Below are 26,801 nucleotides of genomic sequence, written 5' to 3' on the forward strand. Positions count from 1 at the left end.
CAGCATTTTGGTGGTTCATTAATAAAAATGCACATTCCATATAACCATATAACAATTACAGCATGGAAACAGGCCATCTCGGCCCTTCTAGTCCGTGCCGAACTCTTACCCTATCCTAGTCCCACCGACCTGCACTCAGCCCATAACCCTCCATTGCTTTCCTGTCCATATATCTATCCAATTTAACTTTAAATGACGACATCGAACCTGCCTCACCACTTCTGCTGGAAGCTCATTCCACACAGCTACCACTCTCTGAGTAGAGAAGTTCCCCCTCATGTTATCCCTAAACTTTTGTCCTCTAACTCTCAACCCATGTCCTCTTATTTGAATCTTCCCCACTCTCAATGGAAAAAGTCTAACCACGTCAACTCTATCAATCCCCCTCATAATTTTAAACACCTCTATCAAGTCCCCCCTCAACCTTCTATGCTCCAAAGAATAAAGACCTAACTTGTTCAACCTTTCTCTGTAACTTAGGAGCTGAAACCCAGGCAACATTTTAGTAAACCTCCTCTGTAGTCTCTGAATTTTATTGACATCTTTCCTATAATTTGGTGACCAGAACTGTACACAATACTCCAGATTTGGCCTTATCAATGCCTTGTACAAATTCAACATTACCTCCCAACTCCTATACTCAAATGCTCTGATTAATAAAGGCCAGCAAACCAAAAACTTTCTTCACCACCCTATCCACATGAGATTCCACCTTCAGGGAACTATGCACCATTATTCCTAAATCCCTCTGTTCTACTGCATTCTTCAATGCTCTACCATTTACCATGTATGTCCTATTTTGATTAGTTCTACCAAAATGTAGCACCTCACATTTATCAGCATTAAACTCCATCTGCCATCTTTCAGCCCACTCTTCTAACTGTCCTAAATCTCTCCGCAAGTTTTGAAAACCTACTTCATTATCCACAACACCACCTATCTTATTATCATCTGCATACTTACTAATCCAATTTACCACCCCATCATCCAGATCATTAATATATATTACAAACAACACTGGACCTAGTACAGATCCCTGTAACATTCTAACAGATTTCCAAGAATTCACAATAATCCAGATGTTGTTGTGGTCTTGGGGGGATGAATAATCTTTCACACAGATGTAATGATTTAAGCCTTGCATTTATTATCCTCCAGAGGAAGCAGCAGACGTCACATCCTGACACATTATCTTTCACCTGGTACACTCATCATTCCATCACACCGACCGGGCAAATACAAACAGCAACTCTGCCACCACTCAGGAGAAGAAAGTAAAAGCTACTCGAAACGCTGGGCTGACACACCGCCTGGTCTATTTGCCAAGGGGGTTCCGGAAATTCCTGCCAGCGAAGCAAGCCTTCTGCCCAAGTTCCTCCTCGATTCTGTGGAGAGAAGTTTTAAAACAAATTATTAACGGTAGTGTAAAAGTTAGCACAATCGCTTTACAGCCCCGGAAGTCACTGATCAACTCCCGCCACTGCCTGTAAGGAGCGGGTACATTCGCATTCTCTGCAGGCCCATGTGGATTTCCTCTGAGTGCTCTGGTTTCCTCCCACACTCTCAGACACAAGGGTTAGGGTTAGTGAGCTGTGGCCATTCTACATTGGCACTGAAAGCTTGGCGACATCTGCTGGCAGCCCCCAGCACAATCCTCAATGACCTGATTTGCCGCAAACGATGCCTTTCACTGTATGTTTCAACAATGTCTTCATGTTGTCACATTTTCAACGTGACAATTCCATAAAGCTGATCTTTATATCTTTAATGTTCCACCTCAAGCCCAGGCAAGCCAGTCACCATGGCTCAGACACACTAGGAAGGACAATTACTACAGATCGTCAAGTGGTAATTAATTAGTAACAGTAAAGCTGGCCATGAAACTATAAGAACTATGTGTCTTGGTCTCATAATTGCCCTTCATGGAAGGGAATCTATTGTCTCCAGTTGTCTGGCCTTCAGCCCAATACAATATAATTGACTGTCCTCTGAGATAATCCATAAGACATAGAAGAATTAGGCCATTCAGCTCAACAAGTCTGCTTCACTACGTATTCCATCATGGGTGATTTATTACCCCTCTCAACCTCATTCTCCTGCCTTTTATCTGTAACTTTTGATGCCCTCACTAATCAAGAACCTATCAACCTCTGATTTAATTAAATCCAATGACTTGATCTCCACAGCTGTCTGACAATGAATTCCACAGATTCATCACCTCTGGCTGAAGAAATTCCTCCTCATTTCCGTTCTAAAGGGACTTCCTTCTATTCTGAGACTGTGCCCACCAGTGCTAGACCCCCCCCCCCACTATAGAAAACATCCCCTCCATGTCCACTCTATCTAGGTCTTTCAATATTTCAAAAGGCAAACAGGAGAAAATCTGCAGATGCTGGAAATTCAAGCAACACACACAAAATGCTGGTGGAACACAGCGGGCCAGGCAGCATCTATAGGAAGAAGTACAGTATTTGATGGGCTTCAATGGGATCCTCCCTCATTCTTCTAAACTCCAGTGAGTACAGGCCCAGAGCCATCGAACGTTCCTCATATGTTAACCCTTTCATTTCTGGAATCATTCTCATCAACCTCCTCTAGACCCTCTCTAATGCCAGCACCTCCTTTCTTAGATATGGGGTCCAACAACCCCCAAACTTGTGGGATATTAAGGATGAGTGATAAACATTGGCCTTGCTAACCTCCACTGAATGAATAGTTCAGATGCCCAGTATCAAGTCAGCTTGTGTCATTCCCGACACATTCATAGGTGAGATTTTTATGACTTCAAAGACCATGGAAAAAACTTGCAACTTTCTATTGAAGAGTGGCAGTCAAAGTCCCACACTTTTCTTCATTGTTCATCTGTATCGTTCAGCAGCGGAGCTGTGGGAGGAGTGGGTCAGGAGAGTTACAAGCCAGTGCCCGTTCAAGATCTGTGCAAACATCCCTCTTCAGACGAACTCAGTAAGTAAAAGGCGTGCCTGGCACAGAATGTGCAGAGGCTCTGCCTGCAGTGAAAGTCCACAATATTTAACATAGGGAGTATTGAAATACACACAAGAAAAATCTTCAGGTGATTCATTTATGAAGTGGCAAGAGTGATTGTAATGTGTCTCCAGGGGAAAAGAAATTGGCTGCAGCAGGTGTCTTGGACTTTATATAATATATCACTACAGTACAGAACAGGCCTTTCAGCTCACGATGTTATACCAGCCTTATAACCTGCTCTAAGATCAACCTAGCCCTTTCCTCCTACATAGTCTCCATCTTGCTTTCAGCCGGGTGCTGGTCTCTTGTGTCTCTAACGTATCTGCCTCTGCAGCCATTCTTGGCAGCGTGTTCCACACACTCACCGCTCTGTGTTAAAAAAAACTACCACTGACATCGCTAGCAATAGCTTCAGTTTAAAGTCATGCCCTCTCACGTTAATCATTTCTGTTCTGGGAAAAAGGTGCTGGCTGTCCACTCTTACCCTCCCACTGAAACGGTAAACCACAAGTATTAAGGATAAGCAGTAACTTTTGACCCTGTCTGCCGAGCTCACTTCAAATGACCTGAACATTCAGCCACAGATTGGCTTCGCTTTTAAATTAGACCAATAGCCAGTACGTTTATTCGTTGCTTACCTCATGAGCTGGTTGTACTTGGCCAAGCGCTCAGATCGGCAAGGTGCCCCGGTTTTAATCTGAAACGGATGAGGAGAGCAGAATTGTGGATTTTTACACTCGGTTAAAGCCCACGGACACACTGGAGATCGGTGGCTCGCTTTCGCTCACCTGACCGGTGCAGAGCCCCACAACCAGGTCTGCGATGAAAGTATCTTCGGTCTCCCCGGAACGATGACTCACCATCACTCCCCATCCGTTGCTCTGGGCCAGTTTACAACTGAGAAACACGGACAAAGATTTGGGAGGTAAATAACATAGATGGCAGAGGACTCCACTATGATTACTCACTCTAGCACTGACTGTGCAGAACCCCAGGAGGAGGTGCTGACGGGGAAGGGATAAAATCGTCCTGGAGTTCTGTTGTTGGGGTGTGTGGGGTGTCCAGGGAGTGGCAGCACCTCTGGCGAAGGGGCTTGTTGTGTCATCTCACTCACCTTTGGTCCCCTCCGGACACTCAGCTCTCACCTGTGGCCCCCAAGTAGCTGTTTGCGTGTGACAGCGGTCACGCCCCTGTACACCACTTTGACAGGCGGGCTAGACCAGGAGAGGGTAGCTAGCAGCCTCACACCCTGCTGAGTTAGGCACATGCCCGTCCTAGCATGCAAAGTTAGCTCCGGCAGACTGGGTGGATGAGATCTACAGCGAGATCCAACGGTCAGGAGGGCATGACGTCATGGTCATCCATTGCAACCAAGACAGACCCCAGCTTGTGATGCTTGTGACCACTGGACTTGGACTTCTGAGGCTGAGAGAGTGGATCAGCCATTTCCACTCTAAAAACTCTTCTGCACTGGTTTCCTGTCATTGCCAGACACGATGGACAACCACCACACTGGTTCTGAGGTTGGACAAACAAACCAGAAATCATGAATTGAAATCCCACTGACAGCAAATCAGGGAGATTTTTGACCCAGGAACAAAAATAAAAATCTATATTATAAAATTTCAAAGTGATTCACTAGTGTAATTCGGGAAAAGAATGTTTAATGCATACAACTCCCCCCTCACCCCACACATTTCTCACTGCCCTGCAATGTTGTTCCATATCCGGATGACTTCAAAGTCGTCCGGATAGGGAACAGAGCTGTGCAGCAGCAGGTCCTTCGGCCTTCCAACATTGTGTTTAATTTGCCACTTCAGAAGGATCTCAGCCCGACACATCAATTGCTTATTCATTTCCACAGACGCTGCCTGACCTGCCGAGTTCCTCCAGCATTTTGTGTGTGTTGCACTGGATTTCCAGCATCTGCAGAATCTCTCGTGTTTATGAGGAACAAAAAGTTGATGTTTTAGGCCAAGAACCTTCATTAGGTCTTGAAAGTTCGTCCTAATAAGACCATAAAATATAGGAGCAGGATTAGGCCATTTGGCCCATTGAGTCTGTGCCATCATTTCATCATGGCTGATCCGATTTTCAATGAAGAAAGCAGAAGAAGAAGATGGCATGAAGAGAAAGGGTACAAGCTGACAGGTGATAGGTGAGACCAGGTGATGGAGAAAGTGGGTGGGTGGGATGAAGTCAGAAGCTGGAAGGCGATAGGTGGAAAACAGAAGGCCTGAAGGAGGAATTTGAAAGGAGAGGAGAGTGAACCATGGGAGAAAGGACAGGACCATGGGAAACAGAGGGAGATGATGGGCAGGTGAGAAGGGAACCAGAATGGGGAATTGAAAAAGAGAGAAGGGGGACGGAGGGAGAAATTATTGTAAGTTAGAGAAATCGATATTCATGACATCAGGCTGGAGGTTACCTGGATGGAATACGAGGTGTTGCTCGTCCAGTCTGAGGATGGTCTCATTGTGGCAGGAGAGGAGGGCATGGACCGACATCTTGTAATGGGAATGGGAGATCGGACAGTAGCCATTGAGCATCCAGCCTGCAGATACTGATGTAACCAGCAGATGGTGCCAGTGCACACTTCACCCACAGTCAATGCTTGCACAGTCCCTCAGTTACAGAAATGGACTAGAAAACCAATCTCCTGGTGTGACCAATATATCCCAGTTATATCTATCACTGCCCCACTGCTCATGCAAGCAGCACTGCAATTTATGGAGTGGACAGAGATCTGATAGGCTCCTTCACACTCCCAACATCTGATCTGGCCGGCTCCTGCCTGGAGTTTATTCCTAACTTGGGCTGGCTGGGTCAGGCTGCACATAACTTACATTGCAACTTGCCCAGAGATACTGTACGTGAGAGCAGCTGAGGCTAGGCTAAGTTGGCTAATTCTTCTTCAAATATTTGGATCGTTCTGAGCTAGCTATGATTACTGGCTGCAATAATTTTAGCCCCACCCTCTTCATCTTTGGTCATCCAGTATGGAGGAGGGAGGGAGGAGGATGTTCTAATTAACTTGCTGTTGGGGCTGGCTAAGATGGCTATCTGTGGGTCCTGGAGACAGGCAGGGGGGTTCTGACCGGCCTCACTGCCTGACAATGTTCAGGGGGGGAATATTCTGCCTGGATGGCTGTGGAATAAGAACACACAGCGTCCACAGGTAAAACAGAGGTGCTTCGAGACCACTGGGCATTGTGGTGATAAATGCCATCCTCGATGAGAATGGGAATGTGTTCACTGCAGCACAGAAACAGGCACTTTGGCCCATCTATTCCATGCTGAACTATTAATCTCAAACACAAGAAAGTCTGCAGATGCTAAAATCCAAAGCAGCACACACAAAGTGCCAGAGGAACTCTGCAGGTCAGACAGCATCCATGGAAAAGTATAAACAGTCGATATTTCAGGCTGAGCCTCTCCGTAGGGCTGAGAACTATTAATCGCTCGGTCCCATTGACCGGCACCCAGACTATAGCCCTTCATGTTCGTCCCATCCATGTACTGATCCAAATTTCTCTTAAACCACATCCACCACTTCTGCTGACAGCTTATTCCACACTCTCACCACTCTGAGTGAATTAGTTCCCCCTTGTTCTGCTTCATATTTCACCTTTCACCCTTAACCCACGACCTCTAGTTCTAGTGTCACCCCTCAGTGGAAAAAGCCTGCTTGCATTTATCCTATCTAATCTCCTCTCAGTCTTCTATGCTTTCAGTTGAACTGGTCTGACTTATCTGGTTTTTGTTTGTAATATGATTGTACCAGGGTTCTGTGTCAATAGTAACTGTTCAGAGGAATTAACATCAAGCATTTCTTGAACCACAATGAATTGAGGCACATGGAACAGGCTGTCAATACACAGTCATTTCCTGGTAATTGGCACATTTCATAAACACAAGAGGTTCTGCAGGTGCTGGAAATCCGGAGCAACACACACACAAAATGCTGGAGGAACTCAGCAGGCCAGGCAGCGTCTGTGGAAATGAATAAACAATTGACATTTAGAGATGAGACCCTTCTTCGGGACTGAAATGGAAGAGGAAAGACGCCAGAAAATAATTGTGGGGGAGGGGATGGAGGGCTAGCCAGAAGATCATAGGCGAGGAGAATGGACAATACCTCAAAGAAAAGGCAGCATCCATCACTAAGGACCCCATCACCCAGGACATGCCCCCTTCTCACTGCTACCAACAGGGAGGTGGTACAGGAACCTGAAGACACACACTCAATGATTCAGGAAGAACTCCCTCCCCTCTGCCATCACACACACACCTTGCTGTAATTGACAGTTTCTATGATGTATTGCAATGTACCGCTGCCACAAAACCACAAACTTCACAACATATGCCAGTGATATTAAACCTGATTCTGATGGGAGAAAGAGAGGTGATGGGCAGGTGAAGAGGAAATGCAAGAGGCCAGAGTGGGGAGTAGAAGAAGAGGGACATAAAAAAAAAAATTGCCAGGAGGAGAAACCGATGCTCAAGATATCAGGTTGGAGGCTACCCAGATGGAATATGAGGTGTTGCTCCTCCACCCTGGGAGTGGCCTCATCGTGGCAGAGGAGGCGGCTGTGGACCGACACGTCGGAACTGGAATGGGGATAAGAATTAAAACTGATAACCACTGGGAAACTCCACCCTTGCTGGATGGAGTGGAGGTGCTTAATGAAGTGATTCCCCGATTTATATCGGGATTCACCAGTGTAGACGAGGCCGCCAGAGTACTGAAATTCTGGGAAGCATTTCCCCAGAATGCATCTCAATTATAGTTAATTATTAAAGCCATTGACAGACAGAGACCTTTACATAGCAGGAGTGGCACAGTAGTTTAGTGGTTAGCATCAATGGTTTACAGTGCCCGCAGTCAGGGTTCAATCCCCACCACTGTCTCTGAGAAGTTTGTACGTTCTCCTTGTGATGTTGTGGAGTTCCTCAGGGTGCCTGTTTCCTCCCACTTTCTAAAAGATACTTTAGTTAAGGCTACAGTAAGTGATAGGCATGCTATGTTGGCAACAGTTGCAGGCTGCCCTCTTATGTTGGAAAGGAAGGGGGCAGATCCTAGAATAAAGGTGGGGGGGAGGGGAAGGAGTACACACTAGAAGGTGATAGGTGAGATTAGGCAAGTGGAAGGTGGGTGGATTGGGAAGGGACGGACTGAAGTAGGAAGCCAAGAGATGATAGGTTAGGGTTAGGACATTGTGGGCATGCTATGTTGGCACCAGAAGCATGGCGACAATTTTGGGCTGCCCGCAGCACATCCTCAGTCTGTGTTGGTCGTTGACACAAAGGTGGCATTTCACTCTATGTTTCAATGTACTGTACGTGTGACAAATAAAGCTTATCTAATCTTAACTCTTAGATAATTTTGCACTGATTCAGAAGGTAATGATTCACTAGTTCACAAGGTACATTTGCAATGACTGTACAAACTCGTTTTGATGTTGGGTTGTACGCCTGGTACAAGAACTGTTTTTCTTTCCACAGATGCTGCCAGACTCACAGAGCATTTCCAGCATTGGCTATGGAACAGTACAGGGCCTTCAGCTCATGGTGTTGTGCCAACCTTCGAACCTACTCCACAATCAATCTAACCCTTCCATCCTACACAGCCCATAACACTCCAGTTTCTTTTCATCCCTGTATCTATCCAAGAATTTCTTAAATATCACCACCCTCGTAGTGCATTTCAGGCACCCACCACTCTGTTAAAAAAAAATCATCTCCAACATCTTCCCTAAACATTCCTGCACTCGTCTTGAACGGATGTCCTTTGGCATTAGCGATTGCTGTCCTGGGAGAAAGTCGAGGGCTGTTCACTCTATCTATGCCTCTGATACACCTTATAAATCCCAATCTGATATACCCCCATCTCATCCTGCTTCCCATGTTCCCTTTAGTGCACAATTTCCAGCATCTACAGATTTTTAATCCACAACCTGCTTGGTGGTAGGTGAGTCAGTAACAAGAGGGTGTAGGTTTAAGATGAGAAGGGAAAGATTTAGGGCGGACATGGGGGGGAAGGTTCGCCGGTGGTACGGGCAGTATAATCACAACATTTAAAAGATACTTGGTCAGGTTCATGGATAGGAAAGGTTTAGAGAGATACGGGCTAAACACAAGCAAGTGGTACACCACACACTTGTAAAAATGTCACTCGCTTCTCTCAGTTCCTCCATCTGTATCCTATCTACTCCCTGGACGAGGCTTCCCGTTCAATAACATCTGAGATGTCCTCCTTCTTCAAAGGACAGAGTTTCCCCTCCTCTACCATTGATGCTGCCCTCACCCGTCATTCTGGCTTCTTCCCCTCCTCTCCAGTCCTGACGAAGGGTCTCAACCCGAAACATCAGCTGCTTCTTCCCTCCATAGATGCTGCCTGACTTGCTGAGTTCCTCCAGCATTACGCGTGTATTACTCTGGATTTCCAGCATCGGCAGAATCTTTTGAGACGAAGTCCTAATCCACTTAGCCTTTCCCTATAACTCAGGTCCTCAAGCCCCGGCAACATCCTTGTAAATTTTCTCCGCACTCTTTCAATCTTATTTACGTCTTTCCTGTAGTTAGGCAACCAGAACTGCACACAATACTTCCAAGTTGGGCCTCACTAATGTGTGATACAGCTTCAACAAGGACGGACTTACGCTTGGATGGACTCTGTGACGGTCCCGATCTGGTTCACCTTCAGCAGCAGACAATTGCAGGCCTTCTCCTGCACTGCCCGGGCAATGCGTTTGGGGTTTGTCACGGTCAGGTCATCGCCAACCACTTGGATGCTCGTGTTTGCCGTAAACTTCTTCCAGGCTTCCCAGTCATCCTGGTCAAAAGGATCCTCGATGGAGACAACTGGAAGGATGAACAAAAAGAAAGCGTTCGGGGCTTTGTGAGATATTCTGGCCCCCTTATCTAAGAAAGGAAAGTGTTAAAGAAGAGGTTCATGAAAATGATACCAGAATGAAATGGCTAATGTTTGAGGAGTGTTTGATGGCTCTGGGCCTGTACTCACTGGAGTTTAGAAAAATGAGGGGAGGTTCTCATTGAAATCTATTGAATATTGAAAGGCCCCGATAAAGTGGATGCAGAGAGGATGTTTCCTATAGTAGGGAAGTCTAGGACCGGAGAGCACAGCCTCAGAAAAGAAGGATTTCCCCTGGAACAGAGATGAGGAGGAATTTCTTCAGCCAGAGGGAGGTGAATCAGTGGAATTCATCGCCACAGACGGCTATGAAGGCCAAGTTATTGAGTATACTTAAAGCAGAGGATGATAGGTTCTTGATTAATAAGGATTACAGGGAGAAGGCAGGAGAATGGGGTTGAGAGGGATAATAAATCAGCCACGATGGAATGGCGGAGTAGACTCAATGGGCCAAATGGCCTAATTTTGCTCCTTGTCTCATGGTCTTACAAAATGGGTTAGGGTAGGGTTAGTAAACTCAGTAGGTCATAGCATCTGTCTCCTTCTACCCCTCCATTGGGGTAACTTAAGCCTGCACTGTACAAGCTGAAACATATCCATAGTTATCTTCAACATTTCTCATATTACTGTGTCCTGTGCTTCAACCTCCCCGCATGCCCCTCCCCTTTCAGCACTTTAATAAAACAACATGACTCACGCTAGGTGATCATGTTTTCGTCAGTTCTGCAATCCAGCAAACAAAATTTCCCCATGCCTATACCTGCCGGTTACAGAGCTTGCATGGTGATTCTAATCTACGAAGAAAAGATCTTTGATTGTTCAAAAACATTCGGATTAGAGCTATTGTTCACAGTTGATATACACCCAGTGGCCACTGAGTGTGTGTTCATAGTCTTCTGCTGCCGAAGCCCACCCACTTCAAGGTTCGATGTGTTGTGCATTCAGAGACGCTCTTCTGCACACCACTGTTGTAACGTGTGGTTATTTGAGCTACTGTCATCTTCCTGTCAGCTTGAACCAGTCTGACCATTCTCCTCTGACCTCTCTCGTTGACAAGGTGTTTTCACCCACAGAACTGCTGCTCACTGGATGTTTTTTTGTTTCTTGCGCCATTCTCTATAAACTGTTGTGTGTGAAAATCCCAGATCAGCAGTTTCTGAGATACTCAAACCACCCCATCTGGCACCAACAATCATTCCACGGTCAAAGTCACTTAGATTGCATTCTAAGTTCGAAGTAAATACATCTAAGACTTTTTGCACAGCACTGCATGTACTTCAATAATAACTTTACTTTGAACTTAGAACTTTGATTTGGGGGGGGGGTGGGCACAGTAGAGTAGTGGTAATTGTAACACTATCACAGCATTAATGTCCTGGGTTCAATTCCACCGCAGTCTGTGAGTGGACTGGTTCAAACTGCCAGGAAGGCAACAGTAACTCAAAAGACCACATATTACAACAGAGGTGTGCAGAAGAGCATCTCTGAATGCTCAACACGTCAAACCTTGAAGTGGACGGGCTACAGCAAAACACCGTGAACATACACTCAGTGGCCACTTTATTAGGTACAGGAGGTAACACACCGGGAATTATTGGGGTATGTTCTTACCAGGGTAATTTTTCGTGAAATTTGTGTAAAGTTCGATGAGTTTTTCGTAGCTAATGTTCCTTTCAGGATTAGGTGGTGATTTGAAATCCAGGTCGTACTTCCCATCACGAAAGAACTCAGACGCTGCTATATCCATGCCGATCACAACCTTGTCCGAGTAGCCAGCCTTGTCAATTGCTGTCTTCAACAGTTCCAAAGCTGAAAGAGAACAGTCAAAATGCAAGTTGCCGCACTCTTACTGGAGAAACACTCGACTTTGGGAAGTCACAACTGGGCTGGGGAGCAAAAAAAAAACTTGTCTAAGGGAGAGGAGAGACAGTTGCAGTTCCTAATCCTAGTCTCATTCACAAGCAGGCAGCATCCATCATCAAGGACCCCCACCAGCCAGGCCATGCTCTCTTTTCTCTGCTGCCATTAGGATGGAGGTACAGGAGCTCTAGGTCACACGCCACCAGGTTCAGCAATAGTTATTACACTTCAACCACCCGGCTTCCAAACCAGAGGAATATCTTCACTCTCCTCAGGGCTGAATTGATTCCACAACCAATGGACTCTCTTTTAAGGACTCTACAACCCATGTTCTCAGAATTATTGATGTACCTATTATTGTTTTTATATTTGCACATTTTATCTTTTGCACATATATGTCACTGTTTCTATGTAGTTTTTCATTAATTCTGTTGCATTTCTCGGTTCTCCTGTAAATGCCTGCAATGAAATGAATCTCAAGGTAATATATGGTGACAAAATGTACTTTGATTAAAAAAAAACTTATTTTGAACTAACTTACGATCTCCACCGGAAGTACCTTTCCATTGAAGGTAATCAAATAAGTCTGCCTGAAATGTTGGATCATGAGTCTTGTTCCCTTCATGTAGTCAAATTGTAAGTCACACCAACACGAGGAAATCCGCAGATGCTGGAATTTCAAGCAACACACATAAAAGTTGCTGGTGAACGCAGCAGGCCAGGCAGCATCTCTAGGAAGAGGTACAGTTGACGTTTCGGGCCAAGACCCTTTGAAGTCCTGACGAAGGGTCTCGGCCCGAAACATCAACTGTACCTCTTCCTATAGATGCTGCCTGGCCTGCTGTGTTCACCAGCAACTTTTTTGTAAGTCACACCTGCTGGTCTACAATTGGGGAGGGAGGTTAAGACAAGAAAATTGACTTTTCAGGACAGAAGTGAGTGGAGTTTTTTCCCTCCTGGGCAAATCTTTAGAATTCTCTGTCCAAGAAGTGTCGTCAATATGTATAGAGAAGCCTCAAGATGGACATAGGTTTGGAAATGAATCAATGGATTTCGTTTAGTGCAGGAAAAAGGCACCGAGACAACAGATCAGCCATCCAATCGAATGGCAAAGCAGTAAATTGTTTATTACTGCCACCTGTAATCAATTTCCAAAATTGTCAAGACACTATTTTCAAGGTTAGAACACTGCAGAACGGTTTACAAATGGCAAGTCTGATTCGAGTCTTTGCCACATTACTTGAGGAGAAAAGCAGACTGTATCCACCCAAAATATCATGGACCACACACACGTCAAATGAAGAAGTTCTCAGAAGAGCCCAAGCAGTTCGATCACTCAGACCAACAATAAGAGAAAGACAACTCAGATTCCTAGGACACATCATGCTGAAGATGAACTAGAAAAACTCATACTCTCTGGAAAGATTGAGGGGAGCAAACCTAGAGGAAGACCTCGGCTTATGTACATCAAAAGCATAGCCAGGTGGCTACACATCGAGGAAATGGAAGTCATCCAAAGAACAAGGGATAGATCTATATGGAAAACCATGGTCACCAAAGTCCGCATCGGATATGGTACCGAGAGACAGACAGACATCCACTCATCATTGCATTTGCATTGTTCTATGAACTGGAATCCAATGGAAACTGCCAATCCAAAAAATTACTGTATGTGAATAATCCTTCACTGAAATGTACATTTCCACACACTTTAACATAAGCCAGTGAATAGCTACAACAAGAGGTCACAGTAATCCAAAGTTGGCAAGCAAAGCTCATTGTTCATTGCTGGTAAGAGCTCAAGAAATTGCTGATAATATTGCTATTTGGTGGAGGAGTGTGCACCCAGGATACAAAGTCAAAGCCAGAACCTTAAGGAACTATTTCTACATCAACAAGATTGGGTCAGTTAATGCTACTAAAGCCCAAGATAGCTTAGCACCACTGTAGTGTAGTGGTTAGAGGGAAGCTATTGCATCTTGGGGTGTGCTATGGTTTGGAGTTCAATTCAGGTGCCTCCACCACCCCCCCCATACTTTACTCCAATCACCTTAAAATTATACCCCCATGCATTAGCCATTTTCACCCTAGGAATATATCTCTGGCTATCCACTCATCTGTGCTTCTTATCATTTTATACACCTCTATTAATCACCTCTCATCCTCCTTTGCTCCAAAGAGAAAAGTCCAACCTCACTCAACCTTTCCCCGTAAAACATGCTCTCTAATCCAGGCAGCATCCTGGTAAATCTCCTCTTCATCCTCTCTAAAGCTCGCACATCCTTCCTATAATGAGGCACAACATTCCAAGTGTGGTCTAACAGGGTTTTATAAATCTGCAACATAGCCTCATGGGTCTTGAGCTATTGAAAACCAACATACCATACATCCTAATCCTAATCTTAATAACCCTGATCAATTTGAGCAGCAACTTCGAGGGATCTGTGAAATGGATCCCAAGATCCCTCTGATCACACGATCTCTCTCTCTCTCTCTCTCTCTCTCTCACACACACACACACACACAAACCAACAACCCTAAGAACATGTATGGCCACTTTTGTATTTCGCATTTCCTACCTTCTTTGTTTTCCAGGATGTTTGGTGCAAATCCACCTTCATCACCAACGTTGATGGCATCTTGCCCGTACTTGCCCTTGATGACGTTTTTCAGGTTGTGGTACACCTCAGCACCAATGCGCATTGCCTCCCTGAAGTTGGCAGCACCGACTGGCAAGATCATGAACTCTTGCATGGCCAACTTATTCCCAGCATGAGATCCACCATTGATCACATTAAATGCCTGGAGAGGTGATCACAAAAAAGCTGTAACAGGTGGTAGCAGGTTAACTGGCGTGGATAACTTCACTGCCGTCGACTCGGAACTGATTCCAATCTACAAACTCACTTTCAAGGACTCTACAACTCTCGTTCTCGGTACTTATTTGCCCAATTTGTCTTCTTTTGTACATTGGTTGTCATTCGTTGTCTGTGCATAGTTCTTCATAAATTCTATTGTAATTCTTTATTTTCCCAATAAATGCCTCCAAGAAAAACTCAAGGTTGCATTTGCTTCTGGGAGAATAAATTTACCATGAATCCCAAGATATGGTCAATATTGCAAGCTGCCCGATTTAATGGGAAATGAAATCTGCCCCCCCTTCCCCCACGCATTTGGCTCTTTTTTGTTCCCTTTCTCTGGGGAAAAATTGCACTGAAAGGGGAGGGGGGGAACTGAAGGAGCACAACCCTAGGATTCCCAAAATTTGGATTTGCCTCCTGAACCATATTCTTATACCTTTATTTGTCACATTTACAGTGAAAAATACACTGAAATGTGCCGGTTGCATCAGCAGCCAACAGTCCGAGGAGGCGCTGGGAACAGCCTGCAAGTATCGACACGCTTTTGGTGTCAGCACATCTTTGGAATGTGGGAGGAAACTGGAGCTCCCGGCACAAACCCACACAGTCATGGTGAGAAGGTACAAACTTTACGGACCTTGGTGGGCATTGAACCCTGATCATTGGTGCAGTAAAGCATTAGGCTAACCTCAATGCTACAGTGCCAATTGCCACTCACAACTATAATAGGTATTGGGATGGGGTTGGCTTTGACCTCGGCCCCACCGCGGCCCAGGTGACAGCCCCCCCACTGCGGCCCAGTTAAGAAGGTATACTTGTTGCTTGAATTGTGGCTCCTACTACCCCAAATGTCACTCAAAGACAAATGGGAATCTCCATCCCCTCATGTGTAAAGTACACAGCAAACCCCAGCCCTCCCCAAACACACTCCCGCGGACATTGTGTTGGGGCTGTCCCTAGGACTGCTGGTGCCGCTATTCCTAGTGTGGTTTATTTTGAATTTCTTTTCTAAGTTATGAACCTCATCTTCCGCTTCCCCAGCCCTGAGCATTGCACACCCCAGAGTGATCTATGTGCATCACCTTTCACCCCTTTGTGAAATAGTGTTCAGCTAAATCTAGCTCGACTAGTGTCCAACTGTTCTGTTCGCCTGATTATAGGAAGGATATTGAAATGAGGGCAGAGGATATTTACCAGGATGCTGCCTGGTTTAGAAAGCATGTCCTGTGAAGATAGGTTTAGCGGGCTTGGGCTTTTCTCTTTTGAGAGGAGGATAAGAGGTGTCTTGGTAGAGGTGTACAAAATGATAAGAGGCATTGATCAAGTAGGGAGCCAGAAGCTTTTGCCCAGGGTGGAAATGGCTAATACAAGGGGGCATAATTTTAAGGTCTATAGAGTTCATAGAATAGTAGAGGATGATTGGAGTAAAGTAAAGGGGGGGGGGGGCGGGGGACGTCAGGGGTAAATTCTTTACACAGAGAGTGGTGGATGCAACGAACACCCTGCCAGGAGTGGTGGTAGAGGCAGATATATCAGGGACATTTAAGAGACTGTTAGGGACATGGATGAAAAAAAGTGGAGGGGTATTCAGGAGGGAAGGATTAGATTGATCTCGGAGTAGATTAAAGGGCCTGTACTGTGCTGTACAGTTCTGTGTTAAAGAGATCAGAATGCTATTGTTTTGTATTTTTAATGTTGGTTACCCACTTTTCCCCCACAAGTAACCTCACAACCCAAGTCTAATACCAACCTGCATTATGAACACTAGCAGAATACCACAGCCCCTTAAACCCCATTCAATGGGAACGCTGCACATTTAAAACACAAGACAATTACTCCAGAGAACCCTCAATTACTCTCCAGCCCTGATGAAGGGTCTCAGCCCTAAATCATGAACTGTTTATTCCCTTTCACAGATGCTGCCTGGCCTGCTGAGTTCCTCCAGCATTTTGAGCGCATTGCTCAAGATTTCAAGCACCTGCAGAATTTCTTGTGACTAAAATTAAATCCTTTGCTTATTTGTTCTGAATCGGATTTGAATCTGTGGTGTCTATGAATTTCTCTCAAGTGGTGTGAAGGGGACAACGGCAAACAGAGAACATGCCATTTAACCCCATCCTCAAATCAAGTGTATCAGCAACACCTGTACACATGTGAGTTGATTCGAAGTTAATTTTGGAAAAGGGAGATCATATCTGATGACTGATAGGAACAATTTGAAACACTAATTGAAACAGTAGTCGTTGTTTACTTCAGTCTGTGTAAGTAAGTGCCCAAGTAGGATACAAACAGATTTGAAAAGGACCTCTGAGACTCCCTGGCACATTAATGAGCTGCAGCAGTAGGGATATGTAACATTAGACAAGATCTGGAGTTCTCAACAGCTCAATACTTTGTAGCAATGGTATTGACTCCTTTCAGCAGAGCACAAAGGAAATGGGATATTGATAAATGATCAAGGAAAATCAAATCCAAATGCCACGTTCAGCAAATTACTTTTATAAAGGTTATTCATTGACTGAAGTCACCGGCGGGGCCAAAGGTCACTGTCCGTTCCTACCTGTTCCCCCCACAACTGAGAGGCAGTTCAACAACATTGAGTCAGACCATGGGCTTCGAAACAACAAAAATACAAAGTTCAAAGTACATTTATTATCAAAGTATGTCACCTTCAGATTAATTTTCTTGCAGGCATCCACAGTAAAACAAAGAAATCGAGTAGAATCAATGAAAAACAAAATCACACAAAAACTAGCAAACAACCAGTGTGCAAAAGACAAATTGAGCCAATAAATCAATCATATTCATTTATTTTTTCTTTTTTTATTTGCACAGTTCAGAAGCATCGAAAGGTTCTTCTACAGCTTTGATGGATATCAGCTTGCTGTTGGGACTTGGTGGGACTCACTGTTATGGGTCCATGACCATGAGTACCAGGAGGAACGCAACCACCATGTCACGGTGTGCTCGGGTTTGGCAGTGGGGACAGTAGAACATAGAACAGTACAGACCCTTTGGCCCACAATGTTGTGCTGACCTACATTAACCTACCCCATGACCAATCAGCGTAATGCTATTACAACGCCTTGGGACTGTATTAGCTATTTCCACCCTGAGGGAAAAAGTCTCTGGCTGTCTTACAACCATGTCAAGCTTCCCCTCGTCCTCTTTCGCTCCAAAGAGAAAAGCCCTTGCTTTTAGAGGATGGGGTTACATTTATCGTGGAGTAGGTTAAAGGTTGGCACAACGTTGTGGGCAAAAGGGTCTGTCTAGGTTTGTCTCATCCTCTACCAGACCCAAAACCATGTTCCAGGCATCTACCGATCTCTTAAAAAAATCACCTTGCAAATCTCTTAAATTCCGAGCCCCAGCACCCCACCCCACCCCACCCACCCAAGCTGACATTTGTGCCTTTCCATCAGGATACATTTTCTAACTGTTCGAGTTGAAACTTACCGGCACAGGCAGGATGACCTGTGTGTTCCCGGCAAGTTGGGAAATGTGCCGATAAAGGGGGATGCGTTTCTCTGCTGCACCGGCCTTGCACACAGCCAGTGAAACGCCCAGAATGGCATTGGCACCAAACTTAGCTTAAAATAAACACAAGACACAATATCAAAAATAAAGTGAACTAGCTCACATAATTTCAACATGGTTTTCCATTAATTAAATAAAAACTTCTCCCAGAGTCTATCCAAACATCAGTGTGCGTGTTCCATGACTTGGGTTCAGTCTCGGGCTGTGTAAAGAAACCAGCCCAGAATGAAATGTGACTGTCCATTTCCTTCCGTAGATTCCAGGAGGTCTGATGTAGATGGGGGGGGGGGGGGAATGAACTTTGTTGAGCTGTCACAACAGACAGGGTTTCCCAGTGGCCATCTATCTTAATTCTACTCCACATTCCCATTCTGACATGTCAGTCCACATCTCCTCTAATGCCATGATGAGGGTACTCTCAGGTTGGAAGAGCAGTACCTCATTCTGTTTGGGTAACCTCCAACTTGAACATCAATTCCCTTAACATCCTGTAACTTATCCTCCCTCTCACACCTTATCTTCTACTCACCTTCTCCTTCCCTTTCTCCCATGGTCCACTCTCCTCTCCTGCAGAAGGAATCTGACAGTCCTTTCCACCTATCACCTCCCAGCTTCTTCCCTCCCCCACATTCTCTCTCACCTGGCCTCACTTATTACCTGCCAACTTGTACTCCTTCCACCTTTTAATTATGGCTTCTTCCCCTTCCTTTCCAGTCCTGATGAAAGGTCTCAGCCTGAGACTTTGACTCTTTATTCCTCCCTATAGACGCTGCCTGACCTGTTGAGATTTTGTGTAGCTCCCTTCTGCTCTTGAAACTTGGTTTCACGGTTAAAATGAAACTGGAGTCTGTTCAAATTACCACTCCCTGGTTCCATCTGCATCTCAATACGCAAAAGGGGGAAGATCAGCTCGTAGGAGGTAAATCCTACGCTCAGGTCAGCTGTTACCCAGCAGAGAGGAGAATAGTTCATCCATGGAAAGTTGGAAGGCTTTAGTCCTGTACTTGCCGGAATTCACATCTCATCGATACCTACAAATATTGAAAGATCAAACTACAGTGGACGTGGAGAAGATGTCTCCAATAATGGGGGAGTCTAGCACTAGAGGACACAGCCTCAGAGTAGAAGAACGTCTCTTTAGATAGAGATGAGGAGGAATTTCTTTAGCCAGAGAATGGTGAACCTGTGGAATTCATTGCCACAGAGGGCAAAGCCGAGAGAAATCAAAGCCAACATAAAAATCAAAGAGAGGGCATATAAAAGAGCAAAAATTAATGTGAAGTTAGAAGATTGGGAAGCTTTTAAAAACCAACAGAAGGCAACGAAAAAGGTCATTAAGGTAAAGATGGAATATGAAAACAAGTTAGCCAATAGTATTAAAGAAGATACCAATGGTTTCTTCAGATATATAAAGTGTAAAAGAGAGGCAAGAATGGACGTCAGACTGCTGGAAAACAATGCTAGAGAGGTAGTGATGTGGGAAATGAAATGGCAGACAAACTGAGTAAGTATTTAGCATCAGTCTTCACTGCGAAAGACATGAGCAGTGTGGTGGAAGTTCCAGGTATCAGGGGTAATGAAGTGTGTGAAGTTACCATAACTGAAGAGAAGGTTCTTTGGAAACTGAGAGGTCTGAAGGTAAACAAGTCACCTGGACCAGAGGGTGGACACCCCAGAGTTCTGAAAGAGGTGGTTGAAAAGATAGTGGAGGCATTAATGATCTTCCAAGAATCACTGGATTCTGGAAAGGTTCTGGAAGACTGGAAAAGTGCAAATGTTACTCCACTCTTCAAGAAGGGAGAGAGGCAGAAGAAAGAAAATTATAGACCAGTTAGTCTGACCTCAGTGGTTGGGAAGATGTTGGAGTCGATTATTAAGGATGAGGTCTCTGGCACATGAATAATAATTGGTTTCCTCAAGGGAAAATCTTGCCTGAAAAATCTGTTGGAATTCTTTGAAGAATAACAAGTAGGAGAGTCAAAGGAGAATCAGGTGGTGTAGTGTACCTGGATTTTCAGAAGGCCTTTGACAAGGTGCCATACATGAGGCTGCTCAACAAGCTACGAATCCATGGTATTACAGGAAAGATTCTAACATGGATAAAGGAGTGGCTGATTGGTAGGAGGCAAAGAGTGGGAATAAAGGGAGCCTTTTCTGGTTGGCTGCCAGTGTCTTGTGGTGTTCCACAAGGGTCTGTGTTGGGGCCAATTCTTTTTACATTATATGTCAATGATTTCGATGATGGAATTGATGACTTTGTTGCAAAATTTGCAGACGATTGGAAGATAGGTGGTGGGGAAAGTAGTTTTGAGGAAGTAGAGAGGGTATAGAAGGACAGACAGATTAGGAGTATGGGCAAAGGAATGGCAGATGGAATAGTGTCAGGAAGTGTGAGTCATGCACTGTGGTAGAAGAAATGAAAGGGTTGACTATTTTCTAAATGGAGAGGAAATACAAAAATCTGAGGTGCAAAGGGACTTGGGAGTCCTTGTACAGGGCTCCCTAAAGGTTAACTTGCAGGTTGAATCTGTGGCGAGGAAGGCAAATGAGATGTTAGCATTCATTTCAAGAGGACTAGAATATAAAAGCGAGGATGTAAAGTTGAGAAATTATAAAGCTCTGGTGAGGCCTCACTTGGAGTACTGTGAGCAGTTTTGGGCCCCTTATCTTAGAAAGGATGTGCTGAAACTGGACAGGGTTCAAAGGAGTTTCAGGAAAATGATTCCAGGATTGAATGGCTTGTCATATGAAGAGAGTTTGTTGGTTCAGGACCTGTATTCTCTAAAATTCAGAAGAATGAGGGGTGACCTCATTGAAACCTATCGAATGGTGAAAGGCCTTGATAGAGTGGATGTGGAAAGGACTCTCCTATGGTTGGAGAGTCTAAGACAAGAGGACACAGCCTCAGAATAGAGGGGTGTCCTTTAGGACGGAGATGAGGAGGAATTTAATTTCTTCAACCAGAGAGTGGTGAATCTGTGAAATTCTTTGCCACAGGCAGCTGAGGAGGCCAAGTCTTTATGTATTTTTAAGGCAAAGGTTGATAGATTTTTGATTAGTTAGGGCACAAAGGGATATTGCAGAAGGCAGGAGATTGGGGCTCAGAGGAAAATTGGATCAGCCACAATAAAACGGCGGAGCAGATGCAATGGAGCAAATGGCCTAATTCTGTCCCTTTATTTTGTGGTCTTATTAACTGCCCAGGGAAGACTCTTCTAAAAAGGTGTTAAGTTTTTGTTTTAATAAAAAAGTTTCTTGGGTACGTAGCCTTCAGGATTCCCAGTAATATCAGATTTCATTAAGGGGAAACAAAATTGATCTGGCTTATGCAGTGAAGAACATTAGAGCCAGCAGACATTTTGCTACCAAGTTTGGTCGGAAGAAACCATCTCTGAACAGGCTCTTTCCACCGAGGTTGGGTGAGACTGGAACTATAGGTCATAGGTTAGGGTGAAAGGTGAATTGTTTAAGGGGAACAAGGGGGAAATTCTTCACTCGGGGGTGGTAAGTACGTAGAATGAGCTGCCAGCAGGCTTGATTGCAACATTTATGAGAAGTTAGGGTAGGTACATGGAGGGGAGGGAAATCAGCTACAAGTTCAGATCAATGGGACCAGGCTGAATATTAGTTCAGCATGGACTAGCTGGGCCAAAGGGCCCATTTCTTTGCTGTAGTGTTCTATGACTCTACGACTTTGAGAGGCTCGTTGATGGCTGAAGGCAGAGCAGATCAAGTTGTGAATTAAGCTTCCAGTGAGGCCGTTCACAGTTTTCCAGGAAAGGTTCGATCAGGTCTGAGGAATGCACACTTACATTTGTTCTCACTGCCGTCCATGTCCAGCATCAGCTTGTCGATCTTCTCTTGCTCACAGACATTCACATTCTGTGTGCGGTGGGCGGTGGGGGGAGAAACAAGACACGACATCAGACAACCGGCAGCATCTTTTCTGTGGCTGCTGTTTTTAGACGGCAAAACAGTTTCCCCATTTACAAATTAACAAAGCAAGCAGCATTATCACTGTACCTAGCTATAGATCACTTTGAAACTATAATAGGGATACGAGAGAGACTCTTGATAAGCACGACATGGATGTAAGAAAAATGAAGTGTTATGGCTGTGCAGGAGGGAAGGATTAGATCGAACTGTGGAGTAGGTTTACATGGGTCAGCACGACAATGTGGGCCAAAGGGCCCAGAGAATCAATATATTTTAATTTATTTTTATTAACTATCTCACCATTTTAAAAAGGTTCGCGGAGAAGACAGGAGAATGGGGTTGAGAGGGAATACAAATCAGCCACGGTGGAATGGCGGTGCAGACTCCATGGGCGATTGGCCTTATTCTGCTCCTATATCTTAACGGTCTGAAGAACTGTCGCAGCCTGGGAACTGTTCACTGCCACTCACAACCACCACCAACCCCCACTTTGTTCCATGGATTTACACAGTACTTATCAGCACAGAATAGAGAGAGAGAAAGAAAAAAGAACTGCTGCTCATGCAAATATTTGTTATTGTATCAGGACTTCTTCCTCAGTCAAGCAATAAATTAGAATCAAAGCAACATGCATTCCAGATGGATTAATGATCACTGCATACTGTGGGACCAATGGAGAAATAGTTGGAGCATACTGAATAGTGGTCGGATTAATTAAGCAGGCACAAGAGCAAAATGAAAGGAATTTTGGAAAAAAAAATTGACATTTATTAACCTGACTGGAACTGCGTATTAAGTACAGTGCTGGAGAATCTTCACTAATACGTGGTTCTTAATTAGGCATCATCAAATTGATTTTTCCAACTGAAAGCATTTTGGTTTTAAAATTAAGATAACAATAGTATACAAGCATAAACACAAGCAATCAAGCGGATGTTGGAAATCTTGAGCAAAACACATAGACAACGCTGGAGGATCTCAGTAAGAATGAGGTATGAAGTGCTTTGTAAAGGTCATCCCTCAAATGTAAACCAGCCGAATCTGGGAGCTAAACCATCCAAGGCTAGTCCCGCTCTCACTTACCCTGTGTTCATTCAAATGGAAATTTCAATTTCCATGCCCCCTTCTCCCCAACATTCAACACTGATCTGACCACAGAATAACCTACAGGCTCACTTTCAAGAACTCTGCAACTCCTGTTCTCAGTGTCATTTATTTATTATTATCTTGTTTTTTTGTTTGTATTTGCACAGATTGTGTCTGTTTTTTCACATTGGTTGCTTGTCAGTCTTTGTGTGCAGTTTTCCATTGATTCTATTGTATTCCTTTGTTGCACAGTAAATGCCTTTAAGAAAATGAATAAATGGGTCGTATCCTGTGACACAGATGTACTTCAGTCATACATTTGCTTTGAACTTTGAACACTCACAGAATGCTGGAGGAAATCAGCAGGTCAGGCAGCATCCATGGAAATGAATAAAGAGTTAATGTTTTGGGCTGAGACCCTTCATCAGGACAGGAAAGGAAGAGGGAAGATGCAGAATAAGGTGGTGGGGGAGAGGATATTTCGTCTTTCACCCTAAACCTGTAACCTCTAGTTCCAGCCTCACTCAACCAGGGAGGAAAATGACTGCTTGCATTCACCCTATCTACAGTACACCCCTCAATTCTGTATACCTCTAAGATTTACCCACATCCTCCTGGGCTCCCGAGAATAAAGTGCTAACCTACTCAATCATTTCCTTGCAATTCAGATCCCCAAGTCCCAGCAATATCCTTAAAATTTTTCTCTGCACTCTGTATAGGCCTCTGAGGCTCTGAGAATATGTTCATCTGTCGCATTTTTTCACTGAAACCTTGAGTGTTCAGCCCTCCATAGGTGCTGCCTGACCTGCTGAGTTCCTCCAGCATTTCACATGTTCTACTTAAATTTTCCTACATCCTCATTTTTACAGCAAGTTCACATTGTCTGAAATGGTTACAGTTTGAGAAACGCTAAGGAAAAACTGTAATGTTTTGACATGCATATTGCCACAAGAATAATTTTGTTGAGCTATAACTTAGATTTTAAAATTAAATCAGATGGAATAAACACAAAATAAATCAGCCACATGGTATTAAAAGAGTTGACTTACTAAGTCAAAATGAAAGCTGCTGATAAAAAAGTTAATTATTGGAGGGGGTTTTGCCACATCCAGGTTCAACTAGATAATCAATGAATGAACAGGCCAGTAATGCAACACAAAATGTATGGAAACAGAACTGTGCTGTTGCTGGTATTGCATTGCACTGAACTGAACTGAACTGAACTGTCTGAGACTGTTTCAAGGACACTGTGGTTTGATGTTTTATAAACGTTTGATTTTTTTTGCTGTTTGTGTGATTTGTTCTTTATTTTGTGCATTGGGTGTTTGTTGTTTTCTTAGAACGGGTTCTATGGTGTTTCTTTGCTTTGTGGCTGTCTGTGAGATGATGAATCTCAGGGCTGTACTTGTATACTGCATACATACTGCACTTTGAGAATAAGTGTACGCTGATGAAGCCATGTTAAAAGTCCTTTCCAACAATAAATTTCAACACTAAATAATCTTGTCAAAGAACTTTTACAATAAGGGCCCTTTACACAAATGCAATGTAGTTGTGAATATATTCAGAAGCGATTCTGCCAATGCTGAAATTCCAGAGTAACGTGGACATAGTGCTGGAGGAACTCAGCAGGTCAGGCAGCCTGGCTCTGTCTCCCTTCCTCTGAAGGATCTCGGCCTGAAACATTGAATGTTTATTCCTCTCCACAGATGCTGCCTGACCTGCTGAGTTCCTCCAGTATTTTGGGAATATGTACTCCTCATCTATTCATGAAATCTTCTCTATTTATTAATTTTGTCTTGGATCAAGATCTTTTCAAATGCTTAAGTTACAAAAGTAAGTGCTCACTATCCAAACTTCAGTATTCTCTCCCAAACCAACATACCCAGCGACGAGGCCCCAGTTACGGTCAGATATTGTCAGGTCAAGTACCTGACACCAGACTCTCAAAACAGACAGCCTCTTGCGAGCTGTGTCATGGGAAAGAGACAGAGGAACAACCCAGTAGCAGAGCAGTTAGTGTAATGCTATTACAGTGCCAGAAACCTGGGTTCAATTCCCGCCCGTCTGTAAAGAGTTTGATTCCTCCGGGTGCTCTGGTTTCCTCCCACATTTCAAAGGGGTGTATGGGTCAGTAGTTTAATTGGTCACATGGGTGTAATTGGCTTTAAGAGCCAGCTACCATGTTGTAACCCTAAATAAGAAAAAATTTGAAAATAAGAGGAAAAATAACTAAGCTGATGCTGAAAGCTTCTGAGCAAACACAACATCACCACCAACTCTCAGAAAATTCTGGCCCATGACCGATCGAAGTGGAGAAGGAGAATTCAGGATGGTACTGACGACATTGGGACCACGCAGAATTAGTCCGTAAATGGAGGGAGGAGAACACCAGCTCAAAAACAGCCACCTCGTCCGCAACCTTTCTGCCCCCAACTGTGGGGGAGTCCACAGTTACTCCACCGGCCTCAGTCAACACAGAATCCACTAAACCAGAGCGGACACAAATCAGCCTCGATCCTGGGGGAGGCCGAAACAAAAAATAACTGAAAAAAAACCCGTAACATGCTGGAAATGTTAACCTGAGTGTTCCGTATTATTCACTAAAAAGCAAATATGTATAAAGAATGTGTTTGAAATTTTAAAGCCAATAACAGAAACAGATGTTGATCCAACAAATTTGGTTATAGGTTTGATAAGTTCTTGCTTAGTAACGGCATTGAAGGTTACAGGGAGGGATAATAAATCAGCCATAATGGATTGGCGGATCAGACTCGATAGGCTGAATGGCCTGATTCTGCTCCTATATCTTATGGTCCTACCAAGGCGTATGGCAGCTGGAACAATCCATACGTGTTATCCATGTATGGTCATGAGAAGAACAGGAGGTTCAGGAGATCCGTTCAGGTAGCCTTTTGCTGCCAGTTCTATCCTCCCATGGGCCACAGTCCTGAGGCTTTGTCTAAATTCAGGGTACTCTGCTCATCGTAGAGACAAGGAAATGCAGACGACAACCTTGTTCCGAACAAGTCAACGGTAACCTAGTGGAGGAGGCATCAGAGGCTGTGTGGGAGACAACAGAGGTGTGGTGAGCTCGTTGGGATCGATGCTGGGTTGGGGACTGGCCACCACAGGCCAGCTCACCTATTGGTGCTGCACTCTAGTGTTCACTCCCTGGAATACAAGCTGGTTTGCCTTCAGCTATAGGAGATGAGGAACTGCTGCCTGCTTGTTCCTGTGGAAACGTGGCTTCAGGACAACATTTTTCAGGCCATGGCACTCAGGGACTTCTGCTAATGTTATTTTGTGGTGTTGTAGCTGTATGTGGCATTGTAACTATATGTGCTATGGGATGTGACTATATGTACAGTATTTCGCAGTTTGGCCCTGAAGCAAAAATGTTTCCTTTAGCTGTATACATGTGTATGGTTTAATGACAATTAAACTTGAACTTAACACAGACATACCTTCTTAAGGAGTTCAGGTGCAATTATTGAATTGATGTTATCAACAGCTTTTACAACACCTGGAATAAACAAGCAAATTAATCATTGTTCAAGCCCACACTCATGCTGAACAGGCAACGGTGGACCATCTGC

General features: G+C 44.3%; 1 protein-coding gene across 2 annotated transcripts in view; it reads right to left on the bottom strand.

Annotated features, from left to right (window-relative positions):
• Window positions 1-1,124: 1,124 nt before the first annotated feature.
• The window catches only part of eno1a (enolase 1a, (alpha)), a 48,080-nt gene continuing 22,403 nt past the window's right edge, over window positions 1,125-26,801 (bottom strand). Inside the window, exons 4-12 of one of the 2 annotated variants that reach the window (XM_072244933.1) lie at window positions 26,670-26,728; window positions 21,993-22,062; window positions 18,100-18,233; window positions 14,362-14,584; window positions 11,534-11,731; window positions 9,651-9,852; window positions 3,777-3,885; window positions 3,627-3,685; window positions 1,125-1,385 (exon numbers count right to left, since the gene is read on the bottom strand). In XM_072244933.1, coding sequence (XP_072101034.1) covers window positions 1,316-1,385; window positions 3,627-3,685; window positions 3,777-3,885; window positions 9,651-9,852; window positions 11,534-11,731; window positions 14,362-14,584; window positions 18,100-18,233; window positions 21,993-22,062; window positions 26,670-26,728 — 1,124 coding nt within the window. In that variant the 3' untranslated portion in view covers window positions 1,125-1,315. The remainder of the gene's footprint in view (window positions 1,386-3,626; window positions 3,686-3,776; window positions 3,886-9,650; window positions 9,853-11,533; window positions 11,732-14,361; window positions 14,585-18,099; window positions 18,234-21,992; window positions 22,063-26,669; window positions 26,729-26,801) is intronic. The other variant, XM_072244932.1, reaches the window with a different exon arrangement.

This window comes from Mobula birostris, chromosome 27 (assembly GCF_030028105.1).
Source record: "Mobula birostris isolate sMobBir1 chromosome 27, sMobBir1.hap1, whole genome shotgun sequence".
In the NCBI taxonomy this organism is placed as follows: Eukaryota; Metazoa; Chordata; class Chondrichthyes; order Myliobatiformes; family Myliobatidae; genus Mobula; species Mobula birostris.